This window comes from Saimiri boliviensis, chromosome 1, assembly GCF_048565385.1.
Source record: "Saimiri boliviensis isolate mSaiBol1 chromosome 1, mSaiBol1.pri, whole genome shotgun sequence".
Lineage (NCBI taxonomy): Eukaryota > Metazoa > Chordata > Mammalia > Primates > Cebidae > Saimiri > Saimiri boliviensis.
In genome coordinates this window covers 171706679-171732635 of record NC_133449.1, presented here as the reverse complement: position 1 = coordinate 171732635, position 25957 = coordinate 171706679, and the positions used below count along the sequence as shown (strand labels likewise).

Here is a 25957-nt window from a genome sequence, read left to right as displayed (position 1 = left end):
ATTCCCTTCCCTTCTTCAAGCATACTCTTAGACTGTTGGTGTTCACATCACCAGATACGTGGCAGAGAAGTCACATCCTAGCTCTTCTCACTTTCTACCTTGTGTTATTACTCTTCATAGCCCTTGCTTATTGCTATTAGTAGAATGTAAACAGGAAGTTCACACACACATATCCCTGGTCCAAGAACAAAAAATGAAGATTTGTGTTTATATAAAAAACAGAAGTCACCTTGACTACCTATTGCCAAAAAAAGGACTGTTCAAACTACTGCATCACAATGTGACAAGATTAGGTAGTTTGATCCAATTTTAAATTAACTGGTAAATATATTTAGTTTCTGGAGAAACTCAAGACATAATTATTCATTTCAGAATCCTATCATGCTGTTAAAAAAAATACCATGTTGGCAGTATTTATTTTTTAGTCACTTTCTAACATGCAATTTGAAGGCATTTAAGTGGAATTAAAAGCATAAACAGATTTATATGAAACACCAACTTATCTTTCCTAACCTAATTTAGAGTTTTTATTAGGGCATTCAGATTTAGATTTCAGCAGTCACAGCATAATCTGATCATGCCACATGCATTCCTTACATAAAGTGGGATTTGCAAAATTTCTTTCCTCAACAGATTTACGTTAGTTTCATTTTCATTAAGGGATGTTTACTTCCCATTCTTGTGTTCGTATGCTGCTGCATATAAGATGATCAGTCCTCCACTTTTTTTTTTTTTTTTTTTTTTTTTGAGATGAGTCTCATTCTGTCACGCAGGCTGGAGCGCAGTGCCGTGATCTTGGCTCATGGCAACCTCCACCTCGTGGGTTCAAGCAGTTCTCTGCGTCAGCCTCCTGAATAGCTGGGATTACAGGCATGCCCCACCATGCCCGGCTAGTTTTTGTATTTTTAGTGGAAATGGGGTTTTGCCATATTGGCCAGGCTGGTCTTGAACTCTTGACCTCAAGTGATCCACCTGATGTGGCCTCACAAAGTGCTGGGATTACAGGCATGAGCCACTGCACCCAGCCCTCCACTCCTTTTTTCTTAGCCCACGATGCTTCCATAGAGCTCTGGTGTCTGTGACAGGTAGATTTTGTATATCAGAAAGTGTGTATTCAAGTTCTAACCCTCTATAGAGCTGTAAAACAGTCTCTCATGGATGCCCTTAGGTCAGAATGTTGTCCAAAAAAAATGTTCGTTGTTTTTACAGCCAACAAGAATGAGCTTTTACTTATTCTACTGCACTATAACTTTGTTGAAGTTTTCAGTTAGGGAGTACAACTATGTACAAGAAACTAAAGGAAAAAAAGGTAGCTCCCAGAAAAAGGAGTGCTTTACTTAGTATTAAGGATTGGGGAGGTGCCTTTGAAGAGCCTGTGATCATGCTGGCAGCATATAATTCGTGTCTGATTTATTTTACGTGAAGAAATTAACCACATCTTCAGTAGAGAAAAATAACTTTTGTTGTTGTTAAGTCCAAGATCACTTTCTGTCAGAAACTTAAAAAAAAAAATCTTGAAGCATTTTAAAAGCTGTGAACTGTGCCCAGTTTCAGGCTCTTAGTGTCAATTCAAAAGTCAAGACACTTTAGAGATCTATTTGAAAATCATAGATGTGTAATGACTGTTCAGAATCATAAGCAAGAATTGGTTTGGTATCTTTAAATAATATTAAGGCATATACCTGTCAGAGGCAGATTTTGAGTATCACAAGAAAACTAGAATCAGATTCTAGGTCTGGCCCTCTGCATAACAGTGAACAGTGTCACACATTTTTGTCTTTAGAATGGAATGTGGTGAAAAATTTATCTTTAAAAATAAAGTGTGTAGGACCTAAAACTGTGTTGTCTAATTGAGCATATTCAAGTGATAAACCTTGATTTAAAATGAGCAACTAGTAATACAGTTCTATAAGAATTCTAAGCATTTTCATTAAATAATAATTCATGGAATGCGTGATAGAAAATAATGTTTCCACTGTTACATTAAATTATTCATTAGTCTTCTTAAATAGCCATGATCCAGGAACAAGTTTAAGGGAAGTTCTCCAAAATTCTGATTTTATAAGGAATTAGCAATAATATAATTGCAATACTTGTTCTTCTTTGTGAATTCATAGTTTTGCAGAACAAAAGTATGTGCTTCTGGGGGGGAAGTAGCACTTTTTCTAACTACTACCCTGCTATTTATCTTTCACAGGCAGAGAATGACTCTACCCTGCATGTACGACCAATGTAAACATATGCTGTATGTTTCCTCTGAGTTACACAGGCTTCAGGTATCTTATGAAGAGTATCTCTGTATGAAAACCTTACTGCTTCTCTCTTCAGGTTGGTAGAGCACCTTTTCACTTTATGTCAAAAGCATGAAATATGAAAGTCTAGAAACAGAGGTTAATTTATATACATAGTACTAATAATTATACCAAGTCTACTATTATTTCCTACTAGTCAGACGATTTTTATAAGACAAATTAGGTATAGCAGAATAGAGAGCTGTGTGAGCTGCATATAGGGATCTCTGTTGACTGGAATCGGTGTAGACTTTTTTCTCCTTCCTTCCTTTGATCTTTTGATCTTGGGAAGATATGGAAAAAGAAAGCCAACTACCGTGATTTTGTTTGTCTCCTACACTGTTATTTGGTCAAAAAATTTAGTTACCTAGTAAGTATTAGCATGTATAAGAAATTATGGAGAAAAAGATGCATCCTAGAAAAGGTATGCTTAATTACTCTTGGGGGATTGTTCAACACAGCCTTGGAGCTCAATTGTCAGAGATTCACTGTCAGGAAAATGGCAACAAGAGTTTATAAAGCAAGGCCGGGCGTGGTGGCTCAAGCCTGTAATCCCAGCACTTTGGGAGGCCGAGGCGGGTGGATCACGAGGTCGAAAGATCGAGACCATCCTGGTCAACATGGTGAAACCCCGTCTCTACTAAAAATACAATAAAACTAGCTGGGCATGGTGGCGCGTGCCTGTAATCCCAGCTACTCAGGAGGCTGAGGCAGGAGAATTGCCTGAGACCAGGAGGCGGAGGTTGCGGTGAGCCGAGATCATGCCATTGCACTCCAGCCTGGGTAACAAGAACGAAACTCCGTCTCAAAAAAAAAAAAAGAGTTTATAAAGCAAACTTCTGTGAGATTACTTTTCAGCTAGTAAAGACAAAGATGTCCTTCAGTAGGTGAGGTAATAAACTAATAATACCTCCAGATGATGGAATACTATTCGGGACTAAAAAGAAATGAGCTATCAAGCCATGAAAACACATGGAGGAACCTTAAATGCGTATTACTAAGTGAAAAAAGCTAATCTGAAAGGGCTACATATTGTGTAATTCCAACTATATAACATTCCATAAAAGGCAAAACTGTGAAGAGAGAAAAGAAAAAAAAAAAACAGTGGTTGTCAGGGTTTAGAAGGAAGGGAGGGATAAATGTGCAGAGCACAGGGGATTTTTATGGCAGTGAAAATACTTCGTATGATACCATAATGGTAGAAACATGTTGTTATACATTTGTCCAAACCCGAAGAATGTCCACCACCAAGAGTGAACCCTCAACTGTGGACTTTGGGTCGTGATGTGTAGGACAGGAGGTATATGAGAAATCTCTGTACCTTCCCCCCAGTTTTGCTGTGAACTTAAAACTGCTCTAAAAGTCTTTTAAAAACACAAAACAAAACTCTGTGAACTAGTTGACATTATAAACCTTAGGCCATTTGCAGTAAAAAGTACATGTCAATGTTTATTAAATACCGAGTTAATGGGTGAATACCTCTTTCATATACAAATAAGTACATTTGCAATTTTTTTTAAGTCTTAATTCCATTAGTAACTGTGGTTTCATAGTTGCCAAATAACTAAGCTATGGCTGTTGCACAAGACTATGACTGTATTTAACCCTTTCATATCTATTTAAACATTTCCAAAGCACACATTTGTCTTAATGCATTCATATTATTTTTAGTCAACAAAAAGTTGTTTTATGTTAATGGATATAAGAAGTATTAATAATATTTTAGTCAAGGCAAGAGAACCCAGTAAGGATCATTGCTAGAGACATGTTTAATATTACCTGGAGCAGTATACTTGCTAAAGAAATGATTAAGCAGTTACCTAAAGTTCTGATCATAACTTTGATTGATACCATGAAGTACAATTGAGTGCCTAGAGACTAACAACCTTATTTATTTTAAAAAAAAAAAAATGGTTTCAATTGTATACATGCCAGCCTAATTGAGCTATAAAATTTTTTTCAATGTAGATAATAAGAAAAAGTAAATTGGCCTAGTACCTATCACAAGATATACTTTTCAAAAAATAATAGAATCATAAGGATGGAAATATATACCTTAAGATATAGACTTATACTCTGATGGACTACTGGAACAAGTACTATAACCTCCCACCAAAAATGCTAGACTAAAAAATTTAAGAACCAAGTGAAGGCAGGAACCCACAGAGATAAGTGGAACTCAAGCCAACTTGCTCTTCGAGGCCATTTGTAAAACCTGGTAAATTAGTAAGTTGGAGGGTTTTTCAGGTTTATAATCTTTTTAAAAATAATTTCAATAGGTTTTGGGGGGAATAGGTAGTGTTAGGTTACATGAATAAGTTCTTTAGTGGTGATTTCTGAGATTTTGGTGCACCCATCACCTGAACAGTGTACAGTCCATTATATCATTATTATGCCTTTGCATCTTCATAGTTTAGTTCCCTCTTATAAGTGAGAACATGGAATATTTGGTTTTCCATTCATGTTACTTCACTTATAATAACGGTCTCCAATTCCATCCGGGTTGCTGTAAATGTCATTATTTTGTTCCTTTTTAAGACCAAGTAGTATTCCATGGTATATATATATACCACATTTTCTTAATCTACTCATTGATTGATAGGCATTTGGGCTGGTTCTCTATATTTAGTAAGTTAAAAAACAAGGGATGGAAATGTAAGAAGGGATGGAAATATAAGTGCAATTGAAAGAGCAGAGGATGAATCTAAAAGCAGATTGGACACATTTAAAGAAACACTTGAAATGTATATCTGAAAAAATCAGCCAGAATACAGTTGTTTTAAACGAGTACGTATAGGTTTGTGTATATATTTCAAGGGAAATCTGTCGATACTGAAAATCACAAGAGGAAAATTGCAACAAAACTATAGAAACTGGAAAAGCAATGACTTTTCTTAGGTCCATCAGAGAATATAGGTCATAAGGCAAACCACTACCTCAAAATCTGGAAGAACAGGCAAATACGGAGAAACAACAGCCAAGATCAGCTTACCAGGAAAAGATGCCCCTGAAGCCAGGAAGACTCTGGTAATTTTCAGGAATTGCTGGAGGCCACGTGAGGACTAGTTTGAGAGTTAAAAACTCCCAGGGACCCAGTCTTAGTGGGGGTTTCCTGCAATTTCTTGGGTTTACCCCATAAAATTTCTAACTTTCAGAAACTCAATGAGGTTCTTATGGTGAAGATGTGAGAAAAATTCCCTCCTATTTCTGGTAGAAGTAAGGGGAAGGTAAAATTTGGAAATATGTAGGAGAACATTTACAACAAGGCCCACCCATTAAGGAAAACTAATTCAACAGGGCCTTATGTGACCTGGGGAAAGGGCAGATAGAGAATTCTAGCTCTGTCTTAGCCTTCTTGTCTCATTTCTGAAAGTCACAGTCTAGAGATTCAGACCCACTTAAAAAAAAGAATGTGATTTAATTATACAGATCATAAAACACTTCACCTCTTCCTCCCCAACACCTTACCATCCTGTAAACAGGGCTACAGGATAAAATAACAGTGGATTACAGCTGAGAGAGCTGCAAGACACAGGCTATTTAAGGAGTTCTTAGGAAACCCAAAGACAACAGAAGAGAAAGTAAATAAAAATAAAAACAAGGCCGGGCACGGTGGCTCAAGCCTGTAATCCCAGCACTTTGGGAGGCCGAGGCGGGTGGATCACGAGGTCAAGAGATCGAGACCATCCTGGTCAACAAGGTGAAACCCCGTCTGTACTAAAGATACAAAAAATTAGCTGGGCATGGTGGCGCGTGCCTGTAATCCCAGCTACTCAGGAGGCTGAGGCAGGAGAATTGCCTGAACCTGGGAGGCAGAGGTTGCGGTGAGCCGAGATTGCGCCATTGCACTCCAGCCTGGGTAACAAGAGTGAAACTCTGCCTCAAAAAAAAAGTAAAAAAATAAAAATAAAAATAAAAACAAGGAAACTAGAGGGAACTGAAACCTCTACTACATACAACTATAGCAAACATTAAATACAGCCCAGCTCCTAGCTGGATTAGCATGAAACCTCAAACCAAAAGTCTAAGTACTTCACTTTTGATATATTGTGTTCAGCTTTCAGCAGAAAACTATCAGGCATGCTAAAAGGCAAGAAAAAACCCCGTCTGAAGAGACCAAACAAGCATCAGAAGCAGTCCTCAGATATGACACAAATATTTCAGTGATCAAATAGGAAATTTACAATACCAATGATAAGTAGGTTAAAGGCTCCAACAGAAAAAGTAGACAGCATGCAAGAAGTTATGTATGCAAAGAGTTGGAAACACTAAAAATAAATGCAAAGGAATGCTGTAAGGAAATGCAGAATAATGTTGATGGGCTCATCAGTAGACTGGGCACAGCCAAGCAGTGTCAGTGAGCTTGAGGATAGGTAAAAGGAAACTCCTTAAACTCAAATGCAATACACTGAATAGAAAGCAGTTATAAACATGGTAGACATTAATCCAGCTATATCAGTAATCACTTTAAATTTGAATGGTCTTAAGTACACTAATCACCTATTTTTTTTAACTAGGAGGTAAAAATAAAGTTTGCCACTATATGCTCATTACAGAATACACTTGGGCTAAAGAAAAATAATCCCAGCCAGGCACGGTGGCTCATGCCTGTAATCCCAGCACTTTGGGAGGCTGAGGCAGGAGGATCAGGAGGTCCAAGAGATCAAGACCGTCCTGGCCAACATGGTGAAACTCTACTAAAAAAAAAAAAAAAAAATAGCTGGAGATGGTGGCACATGCCTATAGTCCCAGCTACTCAGGAGGCTGAGGCAGAAGAATCACTTGAACCCGGGATGTGGAGGTTGCAGTGAGCTGAGATCATGCCACTGCACTCCAGCCTGGTGACACAGTGAGACTCCATCTCAGAAAATAAAAGTAATCCCATCTTTAAGAATGACTAAAGAGTAAGGAAAGTGGTAAATAATGTAGCTACATTTAAACTAACTGTTACTATGTATATAAAATAACAACAGTAATAATTTCCTTGAGAGTTAAAAAGTAGAACTAAAGTATATTTAAGTTTCAAGGATGACAACTAGAAATAGGGTATGCAAAATGCCAAACTATCAGGGGAAGGGAATACCTAAGAAAAACAATCCAAAAGAATGAAAGACGTGAGAGGAGGGAGAAAAGTGCATAAACAAGGGCATGATAAGAGGAAGTAACAGATAAGGTACAGTAGTACAGCAAAATTCAAAAACATCAGTAATTTCATTAAATGTAGAGATGGGGTCAGGTGCAGTGGCTCACACCTGTAATCCCAGACTTTGGGAGGCTGAGGTGGGCAGATCACTTGAGGTCAGGAGTTTGAGACCAGCCTGGCCGACATGGTGAAACCCTGACTCTACTAAAAGTTCAAAAATATCAGCCAGGTATGGTGGTACATGCCTGTAATCCCAGATACTCGGGAGGCTGAGGCACAAGAATCACTTGAAACCCGGGAGGTGGAGGTTGCAGTGAGCCAAGATCGTGCCACTGCTTTCCAGCCTGGGTGACAGAAGGTCACTTTCTCAAAAATAAAATATATGTAGGGATGGACTGAATGCTCCAAGCTAATCTGACAGGACTTTAGAAATAATCAAAATGTACGCTATTTACGGGAGGTATATCTGAATAAAGATATTGAAAGGCTGAAGTAAAAGGATCTACTACAAATTGTATAACCATGGCATTACAAGTAAAAGAATCTACTATGCATTGTATAGACATGGCAAACTTTTTCTGTAAAGGACCAGATGGTAAATGTTTTTAGCTTTGCACAGTCTCTGTCACAGCTACTAAACTCTGCCCTTGTGGCAGGAACACAGTCATTGACAATATTCAAATAGAACAGGCACAGCTGTGTTCCAATAAAGCTTCATTTACAGATATAGGCTGCAAGTAGGATTTGGCCCATAGGCCAAAGTTGGCTGGCCCCTATTTTGACCAAAAGAAAACTGAAGCAGCTACATTATTACCAAACAAAATAGATGTTAAGGCAAAATACTCATTAAAGCATTTGTTCACCAGGAAAAGCAATTCTAAATATGTAGTTTCAAATTACATAATACAGAAATTCATAGAACAAGAATACTTAGATAAATCTTAAAAAATAGTGAGATTTTGTTATACCTTCCTCATAAATTAATCAGACAAAAATATGGATATGGATGTACATTTCATCTCTCTTGGATCAATACCAAGGTGTGAGATCATTGGGACATATGTTGAGTGCGTGTTTATTTTTAAACTGCCAAACTTTTCCACAATTCTTAGCATTAACCAAAAATGTATGAGACTTACGATAAGCTCTATAGCCTCCTCAATACTTGGTTCTGTGAGCCTCTTTCATTGAAGGTATACTGAGGATTAAAGATATTAAGCATATTTTCATAGGCTTATTGGTCACCTATACTTCTTATTTGGTGGTGTGCCTCTTAATCTTTTGCCCATTTTTAACAGATATATCTTCTTACTGAGTTATAAGAATTATTCAAATATTCTCAATAGAGCCCTTTGTTAAATATGTTTTGCGTATTTTCTTTGAGTAAATGGATTGCATTTACAATTTTCTTAACAAACAAGAGTCCTTCAAAGAGCCACAGTGTATGATTTTAAGGAAAACCAGTTTGTCCATTTTTTTTCTTTAGGTACTAAGGAAGTGTTGCTTAATCCAGAGTTAAAAAGATTTTCTACTAATTGTTTTCTTGTAAAAATTAGCTTATACACTTAAGTATATGATGCAAGATAAGGGACAAGGTTTATTTTTCGCCCAAATCCATATCTGGTTGCTCCAGAACTGCACCGTCTTTTCCCTATTGAGTTACTTGGCAATTTTGTAGCAAGTCAGTTATTTGTATATGTATGGGTCTACTTTCAGACTCTTTTCTTTCCCAGTGATCTAGATGCCTATATTCATACTGATAACATCCTGTCTTGATTACTGTAGCATTACAGTAAATCTTGAAATTGGGTAATATGAATTCTACAACTCTGTTGTTCTTTTCCAAACTGTTGTTTTAGATATTCTAGTTTCTTTGCATTTCCACATACTTTTTAATTAGCTTGACAACTTACACTAAAAAAAAAAAAAAAAAAAAAAAAAAACTTTTGGGGCTGGGTGTGGTGGTTTATGCCTGTAATCCCACCACTTTGAGAGGCCAAGGCAGGGAGACACCTTGAGCCCAGGAGTTTGAGACCAGCCTGGCCAAAATGGTGAAACCCTGTCACTACACAAAATATAAAAAAATTAGCCAGGCATGGTAGTGCATGCCTGTAGTCCCAGCTACCCAGGAGGCTGAAGGGGGAGGTCAAGGCGGGTCATGCTCATGCCAGGGCACTGTAGCTTGGGCAAAAAAGTGAGACTCTATCTCAAAGACAAACAGTCTCCTGGAATTTTTATTAGGATAGCATTGAATCTGTAGATCCATTTGAAAATAATTAACTGGAAATTTCCAGTTTCCAGTTGTTGAAAGGGAATAGGAATTTCAGCTTTGGAGGAGTGGGGAGACCATCAAATCCTCTTTCCAAAACAATAACTACTAAGTATAGTTCCACAAATATTCTTCTGTAAAGAGACTCACAGTACATATTGTTTTTGTGGGCCATATAGGTAGGTCCCTGTTGCAATTTCTCAATTCTACCGTTATAACACAAAAGCAGCTACGTACAATATATGAATGCTTGTGTTCCAATACAAATTCATTTGCAAAATCAGGAAACTGGTTTTGAAATGGTTTAAGATCTAGTTTTCTGACTAGATCAGGGTGTTTAATCTTTTCCATATATATTTTGAATTTGGTTTGCTAATATTTTGTTGATCATTTTTATATCTCTTTATGAAGGATGCTGATCTATAACTTTCTTTTCTTGTGATACCTTTTTTCTTGCTTTGTTACCAGGGTAGTGCTGGCCTCTTAAAATGACTTGGGAAGTATTCTTTGTTTTCTTAAAGAGTTTGTAGAGTTTTGATCTTATTTATTCTTTAAATATTTGATACATGTCACCAGTGAAGCCATCTGGGTCTGGCGTTTTCTTTTGGGGAAGATTTTTAATTATTAATTAGATTTGCTTATTTGTTAAATAGGTCTATTCTGAATTTCTGTTTTTCCTTGACTTGTTTTTGTAATTTTTGTGTTTCTATGAAATGAGCCATTTTGTCCGAGTTGTCTAACTTGGGAATAAAGTTGTTTGTAATATAATCCTTTAAATTGTATAGGATCTGTAGTGGTGTCCCTTCCCTCATCATAGATTTTAATAATTTGTGTCTAATCTTTTTTTATTGGTCAGTCTAGTTAAAGGTTTATCAATTTTGTTGATCTTTACGAAGAACCTATTTTTAGTTTCATTAATTTTCTCTGCTGTTTTTGTTTTCTATGTCATTATTTCCTTTTTCCTGCTTGATTTTCATTTAATTTGTTCCTCTTTTTCTAGTTTAAGGTAAAAGCTTCCATTATTAGTTGGAGACCTTTTCTTATATAAATGTTTAAAGCTATAAATTTTGTATATATTTTCATTCATTTCCTTTTCTAATGTCCTTCGTGATTTTTTTTCATTGACCCATTATTTATAAGCATATTGCTTAATTTTTATATACTTGGGGATTTCCCATATTTCTTCCTATTCATTTCTAATTTAATTCCATTGAAGTGGGAGATGCATTCAATGACTCTAATAGGGTTTCTGAGACTTTTTCATATGGTCTATCTGAGTGTTCCATGAGTGCTTGAAAAAAAAACACTGTGCTCTTATTAAGTAGAGTTTTATGAACATCAGTTAGGTCAAGGTGATTGATAGACTGAAGTTTTCTGTATCTTTGCTGATTTTCTGTCTAGTTGTTCTATATTCCTACTACTTTGCTACATCTTTGTCAGAGCTTGGTATGATCTTTTTATTATCACTATCCTAAAGAGTACGTAGTTGACCCTTGTGACTTCCCATGCCTTTCTTTAATGACTGCCCATGTTCATAGCAGCATTATTCATAATAGCAAAAACAAACTTTTTTATATGCTTTTGTGCCTCAAGAACATATAGGTTTTCATTTTTAGTCTATTAATAATGGTATAATATACTGTTTAGTTTTTGAGTAATTGACTAGCCTTTCATTCCTGGTATAAATCCTATTTGGTTATGATATAGTATCCTTTTTACATAGAGCTGAATGCAGTATACTAAAATTTTGGGTCTAAATTCATGAGGGATATATTCTATAGCTTTGGTGTTGTGATAATTTGTTATTTCTTCCTTAAATGTCTGGTAAAATTCAGCAGCGAAGCCATCTTGGTTTGCAGCGTGTTTTGTAGAAAGATTTTCAAGTACAATCTCATCAAATGTTTACTGATACTTGTTTGTTTATTCTTGAGTGAGCTTTGTTGGTTTACGTCTTAGAAGGAATTTAACTGTTTCATCCAAATGTTGAATTTTTTGGTATAAAGTTACTCATAATATTCCCATAATATCCTTCTAATGGCTACAGTATCTCTAGTGCTATTCCCTTTCATTCCTGACATTGGTATTTAATAAATTCTTGCTTGGTTTTTACCAGTCTGGCTAAAAGATTTTCAGTTCTACTGGTTTTCATAGAACTAATTTGGTATTGATTTTGTTGTTGTTGATGCATATTCTTAATTATCTGCTTCTACTCTTTGTCCTTTCCATTTTTCTTGTGTTTAGTTTGCTTACCAGTTTAAGGTAGAAGTATATATAGAGACCTTTCTTTTCTAATAAAAGCTTTTAATGCTGTAAATTTTCAAAGCACTGTGTTCAGTGCATCCCATATATTTTGATATGATTTGATGCCTCCTTTAATCCATAACTTACTAAATGTCCAATTCTAAACATTTGGGTTTTTCTACAAATATGTTCGTTAATTCTATTTTAATTTCATTTTTTATCAGAGAGCATTCATTGTATGAATCCTCCTAAATGTATTCAGACTTGTTTTATGTTCTGTGTATACTTGAAAAGAATGCAGTTCTTGGGTAGAGTATTTCAGAAATGCCAGTCAAATTTAAGTCTTATTTATTCTGAGACAAAGGTGTTTGTAATTGTAGATTTGTCTACTACATCTCCTGACATTGCCAATTATCCCCTTGGAGGCAAAATCTCCCCCTCCCTTTTAAGAACCGCTGATCTATAGTAGTCTTTTTCTGGGACTAATTTAGCCTTCCAAGATATGGCCCCTCGATCTCTACTGATGCCCTTCATATTTAATGAGATCTTTCCTCTCGGGCCATGGAAAAGAAAATGATTCACAGCTCTAGGTGAGCTCTGTGTACTGTTTTTCTTTTCTTGGAAGTTGTTCTTGTGTGGCCTCAAGGGATTTCACCTTAAGTATGCACACATTTTTATTCAGCTGAAGAGTGTACAGATTTCTGGAGACCTTTCTTTGTGTACCTCCTTCCTTTCCAGTAGTCTGACCCAGACATTCTAGCTGCTTTTAGCCTCCCCAAACTTCAGTCTCTTTCTCCTCAACCCAGAAAGAGTGCTAGACTCTGGGTTCCCTTTCCCTGCACTGCTGGATGATAGTTACTTTCAAGCAAAATGCTTAGAATTAAGATTTCTTGCTCCTGGGCTAGGTATGGCTTACCTTACTTGTTTCTTTTTTCCTAGGGATCATTGCTTGTTGTCTAGGATCTGAAATTAGTTGTCCAGTTTTCCAGTAGGAGGCGAATTCCAGGCTGTGCTTAACTTCCTCCTGCCAAAAGAGGATGCAGTGTTAGTGATTTCAATATGAAAGCACTGAAAAAGAAAATTGAAATGGATGGAATTCTTTTATATACATATTGAATTGGGCGTCACCATAGTTATTTTTAGAATTAGGACTAACCAGCAGGGAAAACAACTATAAATAAGCAATCACTGTTTTACAGTTTTGCAATAATTAGATCTGTAATGTATAAAATTAACCCACTGTTACCATAGAATGCCCTTATCATTCCTGATTAAGTAGTCTCCATTTTCATGTTAATGCTGGCATCTTAGAAGTGCCAAGTAGGCCGGGCGCGGTGGCTCAAGCCTGTAATCCCAGCACTTTGGGAGGCCGAGGCGGGTGGATCACGAGGTCGAGAGATCGAGACCATCCTGGTCAACATGGTGAAACCCCGTCTCTACTAAAAATACAATAAACTAGCTGGGCATGGTGGTGTGTGCCTGTAATCCCAGCTACTCAGGAGGCTGAGGCAGGAGAATTGCCTGAGCCCAGGAGGCGGAGGTTGCGGTGAGCCGAGATCGCGCCATTGCACTCCAGCCTGGGTAACGAGAGCGAAACTCCGTCTCCAAAAAAAAAAAAAAAGAAGACTTCTCAAAGCTCCTAAATTCATAGGTTTTGCTCTTCTAAACATGTCAGCAGCAGTGAAGTTTCAGTTCGGGAAACTTCAGTTTGAGAAACAATGCATTCACCCTCTCTAGAGAGGGCATGGTACTATCTCTGAGAAGTACTGAAATTCAGAAGTCTGTCTTATATGTATTAAACATTTAACTTTTCTCAGACTTTGACCACCAAATCCTTTTTCTCCCTCTAACCATAGTTACCACAGAATCAGTGTTCCCAGGAGCACACTGCGAAAAGTGTAGTTCTCTCCAAAAGTCATAATCTCCACAAGATTAAGTGAAACCATGAGTAACCCTCTGTTCTTTATCCTTATTAGTACCAATTTTTGAAGAATAATGTACCCCCCAAAAAATTCTTATATTAGTTTCACTAATCAGAAGCCATGTACTGTATGTAAGGAAGGACAGATACTTGTTCCCTATTACGATCTATAAGCTACGTTAAAAAAACACACTTCTTTTTAGGTTAGAATCATATCAACTCAATATGTGAACACATTAAAAAATGTATTGCATGCCGATTTTAAAGTTATAATTAGCTGGTGATAGCACAGATATTTTAAGATGTAATTGCTGGAATAAACACTGTTGTTGAAGCCTTCTATCTCAATACTAGAATTAAACTCAAGTGCAGAATGACAGCCAAAGTTAATTAAATAATCACTGGATTTCAACTAGCTTTGTGAACTAGGAAGGAAGGTATCATTACCAGTTCCGTTTTATAGATAACTAATTTACTCAACATTAAGTCCTCCAATTCTTTGTTATCCTGTATTTTCTCTTGGCTATAGTTTAATCCTGAGAAAATGCTTATATTTTACAGTACCTTAAGAGTACATGACAACATTAAGTCTAAGTGCCCATCTTGCATGTATGAAAAGTTATAGCAAGAAAATTGTTTGGCTGGGAGCAGTGGCTCATACTTGTAATCCTAGCACTTTGGGAGGCCGAGGCAGGAGGATTGCTTGAGCCCAGGAGTTTGAGACCAGCCTGGGGAATACAGAGAGATCCTATCTTTACAAGAAAAATTAGCTAGGCAGGAGGTCATGGCTGCAGTGGGCTATGATTGTGCCACTGCACTCCAGCCTGGGTGACACGTTGAGACCCTATCTATCTAAAAGAAAAAGAAAATCCTTTAATTGACTTCATCTTAACCTTTTAGTTCCTAAGGATGGTTTGAAGAGCCAAGAGCTATTTGATGAAATTAGAATGACCTACATCAAAGAGCTAGGAAAAGCCATTGTCAAGAGGGAAGGGAACTCCAGCCAGAACTGGCAGCGGTTTTATCAACTGACAAAACTCTTGGATTCTATGCATGAAGTAAGTGTCAAACATAAAGCCAAATAAAAGAATTTTCTGGGACAAAGTGTGTTTTGATTAGTGAATATAATTATATACCAACAGCTTCTCCCTGCCCCCAGTTAGTGGATATTGGTGATAGTTGGAGTTCAACTTATGAACTTCAGTTTTGTAGACATTTTTCCTAAGTCCAATTATGAAATATCCTTTCATCTAGTCATGTGTATATAAAATCACCATCTTTTTACGGAATTTAATTGCACTGTTTTTAGAAAGTATGATTAATCCATTAAATTAGAATAATGTACCCTTCATATGTAGTACCATAATTTATGGTACTACAGCGATTCATGAAATACTCAATTCCGTATAATTCTACATACAATCAAAGAAATGTAAAATATCTTTTATACATAAGTGCTTATTTTAGTTAACTAAACTTCTTTTTCACCTGGGGAATTTCAGTGAGATTGGTAATATTCTAGTCCAGATAATTTTTGTTAAATAGAGGACAACAAACATGAGATGCTCCCTCTGACCAGTTTTGAAGCCTAATCATTACTGTATCTTCTCTTGCAGGTGGTTGAAAATCTCCTTAACTATTGCTTCCAAACATTTTTGGATAAGACCATGAGTATTGAATTCCCAGAGATGTTAGCTGAAATCATCACCAATCAGCTACCAAAATATTCAAATGGAAATATCAAAAAACTTCTGTTTCATCAAAAGTGACTGCCTTAATAAGAATGGTTGCCTTAAAGAAAGTTGAATAGCTTTTATTGTACAAACTATCAATTTGTCCTGTAGAGGTTTTGTTGTTTTATTTTTTATTGTTTTTGTCTGTTTTAAAGACGCACTACATGTGGTTTATAGAGGGCCAAGATTTGGCAACAGAAGCAATTGAGTCATCACTTTTCTGTGATGGGAGCATAGACAGTGAAATTCATTAGTTAGTATATCCCAGAAATTAAAAACCTTAATATGTGGATGTAATCTCCACTGTCAAAGAAGGATGGCACCTAAACTACCAGTGCCCAAAGTCTGTGTGATGAACTTTCTGCTCATACCTTCTCACAGTTGGCTGGATGAAATTTTCTAGACTTTCTGTTGGTGTATTCCCCCCTTTAGAGTTAGGATAGCATTTTGATTTATGCATGGAAACCTGAAAAAAGTTTACAAGTGTATATCAGAAAAGGGAAGTTGTGCCTTTTATAGCTATTACTGTCTGGTTTTAACAATTTCCTTTATATTTAGTGAACTACGCTTGCTCATTTTTTTCTTACATAATTTTTTATTCAAGTTATTGTACAGCTGTTTAAGATGGGCAGCTCGTTCATAGCTTTCCTAAAGAAACTCTAAACAAACATTAATCTGTGTGAAAATGGGTTGGTGCTTCTAACCTGATGGCACTGAGCTATCAGAAGACCACAAAAATTGACTCAAATCTCCAGTATTCTTGTCAAAAAAAAAAAAAAAAAGCTCATATTTTGTATATATCTGCTTCAGTGGAGAATTATATAGGTTGTGCAAATTAACCGTCCTAACTGGTATAGAGCACCTAGTCCAGTCACCTGCTGGGTAAACTGTGGATTATGGTTGCAAAAGACTAATTTAAAAAGTAACTACCAAGAGGCCCTGTCTGTACCTAATTGCCCTATTTTTGCAGTGGCTACATGGCAAGAAAGTTGGTAAACTATTTGTCTTTTGGGATCTTTTGAAGTAGTTTGTGTAACTTCTTAAAAGTTGTGATTCCAGATAACCAGCTGTAACACAGCTGAAAGACCTTTAATCAGAGCAAGTAATTCCTGTCACTAAACTTTACCCCAGAACTAAATCTCTAATATATCAAAAATGGCTAGACACCCATTTTCACATTCCCATCTGTCACCAATTGGTTAATCTTTCCTGATGGTACAGGGAAGCTCAGCTACTGATTTTTGTGATTGATTTAGAACTGTATGTCAGACATCCATGTTTGTAAAACTACACATCCCTAATGTGTGCCATAGAGTTTAACAGAAGTCCTGTGAATTTCTTCACTGTTGAAAATTATTTTAAACAAAATAGAAGCTGTAGTAGCCCTTTTTGTGTGCACCTTACCAACTTTCTGTAAACTCAAAACTTAACATATTTACTAAGCCACGAGAAATACGATTTCTATTCAAGGTGGCCAAATTATTTGTGTAATAGAAAACTGAAAATCTAATATTAAAAATATGGAACTTCTAATATATTTTTATATTTAGTTATAGTTTCAGATATATATCATATTGGTATTCACTAATCTGGGAAGGGAAGGGCTACTGCAGCTTTACATGCAATTTATTAAAATGATTGTAAAATAGCTTGTATAGTGTAAAATAAGAATGATTTTTAGATGAGATTGTTTTATGAAGACATGTTATATATTTTTTGTAGGGGTCAAAGAAATGTTGATGGATAACCTTTATGATTTATAGATTGTACATGCATTCATTCAGGCAGCGACGGTCTCAGAAACCAAACAAACAGTTTGCTCTAGGGGAAGAGGGAGATGGAGGCTGGTCCTGTGTGCAGTGAAGGTTGCTGAGGCTCTGACCCACTGAGATTACAGAGGAAGTCATCCTCTGCCTCCCATTCTGACCACCCTTCTCATTCCAACAGTGAGTCTTTCAGCGCGGGTTTTGTTTACTCAGTCTCCCCTTGCGCTAAAGTGTTAAACAGGAGACAGGTGGTGCTTACATACTTAAAGGCACCATCTAATAGCGGGTTACTTTCACATACAGCCCTCCTCCAACAGTTCAATGACAACAGAAGCTTCAGAAGTTTGGCAGTAGTTCGCATAGAGGTACCAGAAGTATGTAAATAATGCAGAATCTCATAGGTTGCCAATACACTAATTCCTTTCTATCCTACAACAAGAGTTTATTTCCAAATAAAATGAGAACATGTTTTTGTTTTCTTTGAATGCTTTTTGAATGTTATTTGTTATTTTCAGTATTTTGGAGAAATTATTTAATAAAAAACAAATCATTTGCTTTTTGAATGCTCTCTAAAAGGGAATGTAATATTTTAATACGGTTTGTAACCCAGCTGGATAAATTTTTGGTGCCTAAGAAAACTGCTTAAATATTCTTATCAATGACAGTGTTAAGTTTCAAAAAGAGCTTCTAAAACATACTGTTTATTTGTAGAATGTTATATGGTTAAAACCAGAAAGCACATCTCACACATTAATCTGATTTTCATCCCAACAATCTTGGCGCTCAAAAAATAGAACTCAGTGAAAAAAAGATTACGTGCACTTTGTTGTCAATAGGAAGTCAACTGATGATACTCAACAACTATAGGAGGCTTTTCATTAAATGGAAAAAGAAGCTGTGCCCTTTCAGAATACATGGGGGAGAAGAAAGTCATCTTAATTGTATTTAATTATGGACTTAAGTGTAAATAGATAACGGTGGTGCTGTTTGAAAGCAGCTTTATTTCCTAAGTATGTGTTATCTGGCCATCCCAACCCAAACTATTGAACTTTGTAGTAACTTCAGTAAGAGTTGGTTACTCAACAAATCCTGGAGAATATTTTTAATTATTGGTGTAAAAAAAGTGAACTTCTCAGTATTTGTAGGCATTCTGTGGGACACTATACAAGCAGAACTGAGGCACTTAGGACATGACACTTTTGGGGTATATATACCCAAATGCTTAAAACTGTGGGAGGGAAACTTGGCCACCCCAAAAGGAAAACTAACATGATTTGTGTCTGTGAAGTGCTGGATAATTAGCATGGGATGCGCTCTGGGCATGCCCATGAAGGAAAGCCAGGCTCCCTTCAGAATTCAGAGTCAGAGAGCAATTCCAGTTTCACCTAAGTCTCATCATTTTAGTTCCCTTTTAAAAAACCCTAAAAACTGCATCACCACAGAATGATACATTGATCTGTCAAGCTTCCAGAAACATGGCAGCCTTCAGTGAGATTCCAGTCTTGGCTGGTCACCCCCGACTGCAGCTGTAGGTGAATGTATTTTTTAATGTGCCTGGTTTCCGTGTCAGAAGGGAAATAAAAGTGTAAGGAGGACACTTTAAACCCTTTGGGCGGAGTTTCATAATTTCCCAGACTATTTTCAAGCAACCTGGTCCACCCAGGATTAGTGACCAGGTTTTCAGGAAAGGATTTGCTTCTCTCTAGAAAATGTCTGAAAGAGTTTTATTTTCTGATGAAAGTCTGTATGAAAACACCCTCCTCAAATAACTTGCTTAACTACATATAGATTCAAGTGTGTCAATATTCTATTTTGTATATTAAACAAATGCTATATAATGGGGACAAATCTATATTATACTGTGTATGGCATTATTAAGAAGCTTTTTCATTATTTTTTATCACAGTAATTTTAAAATGTGTAAAAATTAAAACCAGTGACTCCTGTTTAAAAATAAAAGTTGTAGTTTTTTATTCATGCTGAATAATAATCTGTAGTTTAAAAAAAAAAAAAAGTGTCTTTTTACCTACGCAGTGAAATGTCAGACTGTAAAACCTTGTGTGGAAATGTTTAACTTTTATTTTTTCATTTAAATTTGCTGTTCTGGTATTACCAAACCACACATTTGTACCGAATTGGCAGTAAATGTTAGTTAGCCATTTACAGCAATGCCAAATATGGAGAAACATCATAATAAAAACAATCTGCTTTTTCATCGTGTGACTCCAACATGCTTTTGTAGAACTTGTGCAGTTCCAATCGTCCAATTCGTTTTCTCTTCTACTGAAACTGGAGTTACCCCCACTCCAGGAAACTTAAGATAATACGGTGGGCATTTAAATGTCAGTGTGGCAGTGTCTGCAGGCTCATATAGCATACATTCAAAATAAGCTTAACCCTGATGTCAAAGACCTGAAGATTATCCCGTCCATGCCTCAAATTGTTGTGTGCCAATTACTGCAGAGGGTACTAAGGGAAGGAGAAACTCACTCCTGAGGCTGTTTCAAGTGTATGTCTTTATCACAAAAGATGATATTTTATGTAAGCAAATGTTACCTAGTCAAAATTTTTAGCTTATTTTAAAATGAACTCTTCAAGAAAAGGGAATAAACATTTAATATAAATATCACAGCAATATTGCACATAGAATAGAAAGGCAAGGCAGGAGAGTGGCAAGTCAGCTATTCTATACAGTCCATTCAGTATTTTCCAAAACATGATGTTCAGTCCATATCTAGGAACTGGATAACTTAGCTTATTTATGAGTACTTTTTTTCCCACAAGAGATCTCCATCACTAAGAAAAAGCATTGTGATTTAAAAACCAAATTTGCCTTATCCATCATCATGTGCACCCAGTATTTGCTACGTGCCTACTATACTATAAGTATTGAAAATACAACATGAATAAGAAAAATACTATTGCTACCATCAGTCACTTGAGTATGTGACTGGAAAAGTGTATAACCTTTCCCTTGTCTTCGGGTGTAGTGCAGAGATACCAGATATGGCATCGGTATGTATCCACATTATGGCTGTACCATTCACTTTAAGTACTAACCTTCCATTTTTGTAGAACACCTTCACATACATCATCATAAGCCTCAGCAAATCAATGAATGAATGAATGAATGAATGAATGAATGAATGAATGGACATGAACATAATGAGGCAGATTACTCTCATTTTCATTTTATGAGGAAGTAAATTCTATTTTATAAGAAAGTAAACAGGCTCAGAATTTAAGCAACTGATGCATAGCTCCTAGCTCCCATTTTATTGAAGTTTAAATGGAAAGCCTCTAATGAGGCTATTTATCTATAAGATGTCAAAGACCATGTCTCTGGCCTATTATCCTCTCAGGCAACTGGTGGTTTTTCTGTTTTAAATTAAACTGATGCTTTACTGAGCACTTAGTATGTGCCAGGCACAATGTTAATTCAATATATTATTTCATCTTAGTACCCCTCTAAAGTGCTACCATAAAGTAGTGCTATTATCCTCATTGCATTTTTATATCAGGAAACTGTGGAGTAACTTGCCTAAAGTCACAAAGCTAGCTCCAGATTTCATACTTTTAATCACTATTGAGAAATTATTAATACGAACTAACTAGAGCAAATGAACCCATACTGATCATTAAGTGTCCAGCCTTTTGCAATGTCCTCATTTAATCTAATCCTTTCTGCCACCATATCAATCTTGACTTAGAAATTTAACAGTGATACATTAGTCCTCACTTATCTGTGGAGGACGTGTTCCAAGACCCCCAGTGGATGCCTGAAACACAGATAGTACTGAACCGTATGTTTTTTCCTATATTACATACCTATGGTAAAGTTAATTTACAAGTTAGATGCAGCAAGAGATTGACAATAACGCAAAATTACAATAATATACTATAATAAAAGTTATGTGAATGTGGTCTCTTAAAAAAATTGTACTATACTGCGGGTAACTGAAACCATGGAAAGTGAAACCGCAGATAACGAGAGGACTATGGTATTTCCTTCTCTTAAAAGCATGTGTCCTGTACCCTGTGGAGGTTGATGGTGGAAAACGGTAGTTGCCCACAGATTACAGAATGCCCTTTGGTTTGTCTAACAGGGAGCCTATCTCACTAATGCCCACAGGAAAATCAAACATTTCTTCAAGTGATATGGAGCATATGGGATACAGCCAAACCCAGGAAGGTTGTTTATGTTTATAAATGAACTATAATGCAAGTTAAAATTTGCTCCTAGTTTTGCAGGTAAAGAACCAGACTTTTGGTGTAGGGAAAAAAAAAAAAAAAAAAAGTTGAAAATACAGAGGCTTTTACATAAGGTGATTTTTTTTTTTTTTTTTTTTTTTTTTTTTAGAATTTCAACTAATCTCTTGACTGAAAGTAAGTCATTCTTAACAGTATTGGTAACTTTATAGCACTTTCTTTCTAGTGAAAGAACTCCACCCTCCCTCTTATTTAGGCTTTCTGTTTCCTACTTAAAATGAGACAGTACTTCGTTAGGGAAATATTTTTACTTCACTTGATTACAGATATGTAAGTCTCAGAACAAGAGTCTGTGCCGACCATATCAAACACTCAAAAATCTTTCTTTACTCATTTAAGAGACAATTTATATTCTGTTCACTTTATGCACCCTCACCAGAAATATTCAAGACTAATATTGTGTATATAATGTAAATAAGGCATATGTTTTTCTATTTTTGTTAAAGTTGCATTGTCTTATAAAGTACTATATGACTATATACATGGGGTTTTGCTAGAAATAAAAATCTAGGTCATCCAAAATCACTGCAGTTGTTCACTAGGCTTGCAAAGAATCAAGATAAAAATGAAACTATTTCAATATGGCAAGAAAGGGGATAGTGTGCATAAAAACAAGCAAAGGCTCACAAAACATGGGAATATGTCACAAATACCTCTTAAATCAGTTTCAAGACCTACTATGTGGCAAGCATGCTAGATGAAGCAATTCAAAGACCACTAAGGCAATACTAAGTCTCCAAGGAAAGGTTCCTGCCCTCAAAGAATTAAGGATGAAAGGCAAATGACTAAGCAATTCCACTCCTATGTATCTACTCAGACAAAAACATTTGTCCACACAATGACTTGCATGCAAATGTTCGTAACAGCATTATTCTTAATAGCCAAAAAGTGGAAACAATTCAAATATCCATCAACCAATGAACAGATAGACAAAATGTGGCATATCATATAATGGAGAACTAATCAGTCATTAAATGTGAGATACTGCTGGCTGGGCATGGGGGTTCATGTCTGTAATCCCAGCACTTTGGAAGGCCAAGGCAGGTGGATCACTTGAGGTCAGGAGTTTGAGGCCAGCCTGGCCAACATGGTAAAATCCTGTTTCTATGAAAAATACAAAAAATTAGCAGGGCGTGGTGATGCGCACCTGTAGTCCCAGCTACTCTGAAGGCTGAGGTGGGAGAATTGCTAGAAAACGGGGGTGGAGGTTCCACTGAGCGGAGATCATGTCATAGCACTCCAGCCTGGGCTGCAGAATGAGACATTGTCTCAAAAAAAAAAAAAAAAAGGTGAGATACTGCTGCATGCTATAATATGGACAAACTCAAAATCAGGCCAAGTAAAAGAATCCGGACACAAAGGACTATGTATTATATGATTTTACTTATATGAAATGTCCAGAAAAGGCAAATCTATGTAGAGAAAAAAAGCACATCAGTGGTTTTCTATGACTAGGGATAACATTAGTGTTTAAGTGCAAATGGGTAAGTGAGGGTACTTTTGGGGGTGATGGAAATGTTATAAAACTAGGCTGTAGCAATGGTTGCACAAGTCTGTAAATGTAATAAAAATAAACTACACAAAATGGGTGGATTTTCTATGGTGTATAAATTAAATCTCAATAAATATGTATTAAAAATATAAAGAGAGGCAGCCAAGCAAATGTGTGATTGCCACTGAGCTGTATCAAAAGCAGGTACAAACTGTGTTGATTGCATTAAAACAAGTGAAGCTATTTTTTTTTTTTTTTTTTTTGGAAAGCCTGTCAGAAGATGTCTTCGTTGTCTAGGTGTTAAAGGATGAGCTGGAGTTCAGCAGCACAGAGCCTTGCTCATTTCATATTAATGAATGCCCCATAACATTTAATTAGTTACACCTTCTACCCATGCCCAGAGAGGGCAACCATGTGCAAAGAGATCACCAACATGACAAGTAGAAAAAAATCATAGCACATACGTGACCACTCATTTTAAATGCAAAAGCAACGTCTTGTATAAATACTAAGTGCTAATAAATGTTAAGACCTTCATGGTCTTTCAACTTTGAAATAAACAAATCTGGGTTCAAGCCTTGCTTCTGTTATTTACCAAGTCTGTGATCCTGGGAAAATTCTATAATCACTTTACGTCTGTTCCTGTATCTGACAACTATATTTAGGCTGCTTAGTTCAACTCCTACCATATAGCAAGCGTTCGATACATGTTAGCTTTTTTTTTCAAATCCTCATGAAAATCTAAGAGAAAGCGGGAGTTTTTAATGCTGTCTCCAAAAATGTACAGAAGTGAGGCAAATGAGGAAGAGCAGTATGAACATAATAACTGCACACAAATTTCCAACCATGCATTTCTTAGTTAATCAAAGCCATGCATAAGGCTGAGGAAGGCTGTTCTGTTATTTGCCAATTCTACAGAAACTTCCAGAAAAAAAACAAAGAGGAGGGAATACTTCTCAACTAATTCTATGAGATCTGCATTATTCTGATAAGAAAATTAAACAAAATATAAGAAAATGACACACTAATATCCATCATGAACATAAATGTAAAAATTCTAACCAAAATTGTAGCAAATACAATACAAAAATATTTGCCAAGGGATTATCCCAGAAATATGGGTTTGACTGTTTGAGCATTTACAAATCAACCAATGCAATTCACAACAGTGAAAAAGAGAAAAAACTATGTGATTAAGATGCCAAAGCATTTGACAAAAATCTAACATCCACTTCCAATTTAAAAAAAAAAAAAAAAGGAAAGAAAAAGATCAGCAAACTCGAAATAGGAAGAACTTCCTCAACCTAATAAAGGGCATCGCACACACAAACACAAAAACTGTCTTCCAGCATTATACATACTACATGGATACTTTCCTCTTAAGAGTGTAACAAAACATGGGTGTCTGCTTGCACCACTTTCATTCACTATTGTACTGGTGGCTCTAGCCAATGCAATCAGGCAAGAAAGAGAGATAAAAGGCAACCAGATCACAAAGAGGTAAAACTCTAAAAATTAACACTGCTGAACTTCAAAAAGGCTGGGAATGGTGGCTCATGCCTGTATTCTCAGCATTTGGGAAGGTCAAGGCAGGAGGATTGCTTGAAGCCAGGAGTTCAAGCAATTAACAGCCTGGGCAATACAGTGGGACCCTGTCGCCACACACACAAAAAATTGTTTTTAATTAGCTGGGTGTGGTGGTACATGCTGGTTTTCCCAGCTACTTAGGAGACTGAGGTGGAAGTCAGAGTCACACCATCACACTCCAGCCTGGGTGACAGTGAAACCCTGTCTCCAGAAAGAAAAAAGAAAGTTAAATGCAGAATTACCATATGATCCCACAATTCCAATCCTAGGTATGTACCCACAAGAATGGAAACAGGTACTCAAGCAAACACATGTACACACATGTTCATGGCAGCATTATTCACAACAACCAAAAGGTGGAAACAGTCCAAAGGTCTCTGTCAAAGAATGATGGATAAACAAATCATAGTACATATAAACAAAGAAATAGTATTCAGCCATAAAAAGGAATGAAGTACTGATTTATACTACAACATGAGTGACCCTCCAAAGCACTAAGTGTAGTAAAAGCCTCCAGACGCAAAAAGTCACATATAGTATGGTTTCATTTATATGACTCATATAGAATACATAAATCCGTAGCTACAGAAGGTAGATTGCTGGTTGCCAGGGGCTTGGGGAGGAAGCGAACGGAATGGGGAGAAACTGCCTAATGGGTAAGGGGTTTTACTTCGGAGTGATGGAAATGTTTTAGAACCAGGCAGAGGTGGTAGTTGTACAACGCTGTGAATATACTAAATGCCACTACATTTATTACTTTAAATTGGTTACTTTTATGTTAGGTGAGTTTCACTTCAATAAATTATTACTTTTTAAAAAGCTACTAGAACTAACAAGTAAACTTAGCAAGTCTGCAGGATACAACAGAGGTTGGCAAACTACGACTTACAGAGGTTGGCAATCTACTTTGTTTCTGTAAATAAAATGTTTTCAAACACAGATACTCATTCATTAATATATTGTCTATGCTGCTTTCATACTGTAAAAGGAGAGTTAAGTAGTTGCAACAGAGACCATATAGCCTTCAAAGCCTAAAACATTTACTACCTGAAAAGTTCTCTGATGCCTAAGATACCAAATCAACATAAAAATTAATTTTATTTCTACATACTAGCAATTAACAGAAATATTTTTTAAATATCATTTATAATAGCTTCAAAAATATGACATATTTAAGAGATAAAGCTGACAAAATATTAAAAACCACTACTACAAAATATTCCTGAGGAAAGTTCAAGATTTAAA

The 25957-nt window shown here is 36.3% G+C and overlaps 1 protein-coding gene across 7 annotated transcripts in view; it reads left to right on the top strand.

Moving 5' to 3' along the window:
• Positions 1-19579, top strand: part of NR3C1 (nuclear receptor subfamily 3 group C member 1) — a 474477-nt gene extending 454898 nt beyond the window's left edge. For all 7 annotated transcript variants that reach the window (XM_010338451.3, XM_010338438.3, XM_010338445.3 and 4 more), the window contains exons 7-9: positions 2198-2328; positions 14766-14923; positions 15482-19579. In XM_010338451.3, coding sequence (XP_010336753.1) covers positions 2198-2328; positions 14766-14923; positions 15482-15634 — 442 coding nt within the window. In that variant the 3' untranslated portion in view covers positions 15635-19579. The remainder of the gene's footprint in view (positions 1-2197; positions 2329-14765; positions 14924-15481) is intronic.
• The last annotated feature ends 6378 nt before the right edge of the window (positions 19580-25957 follow it).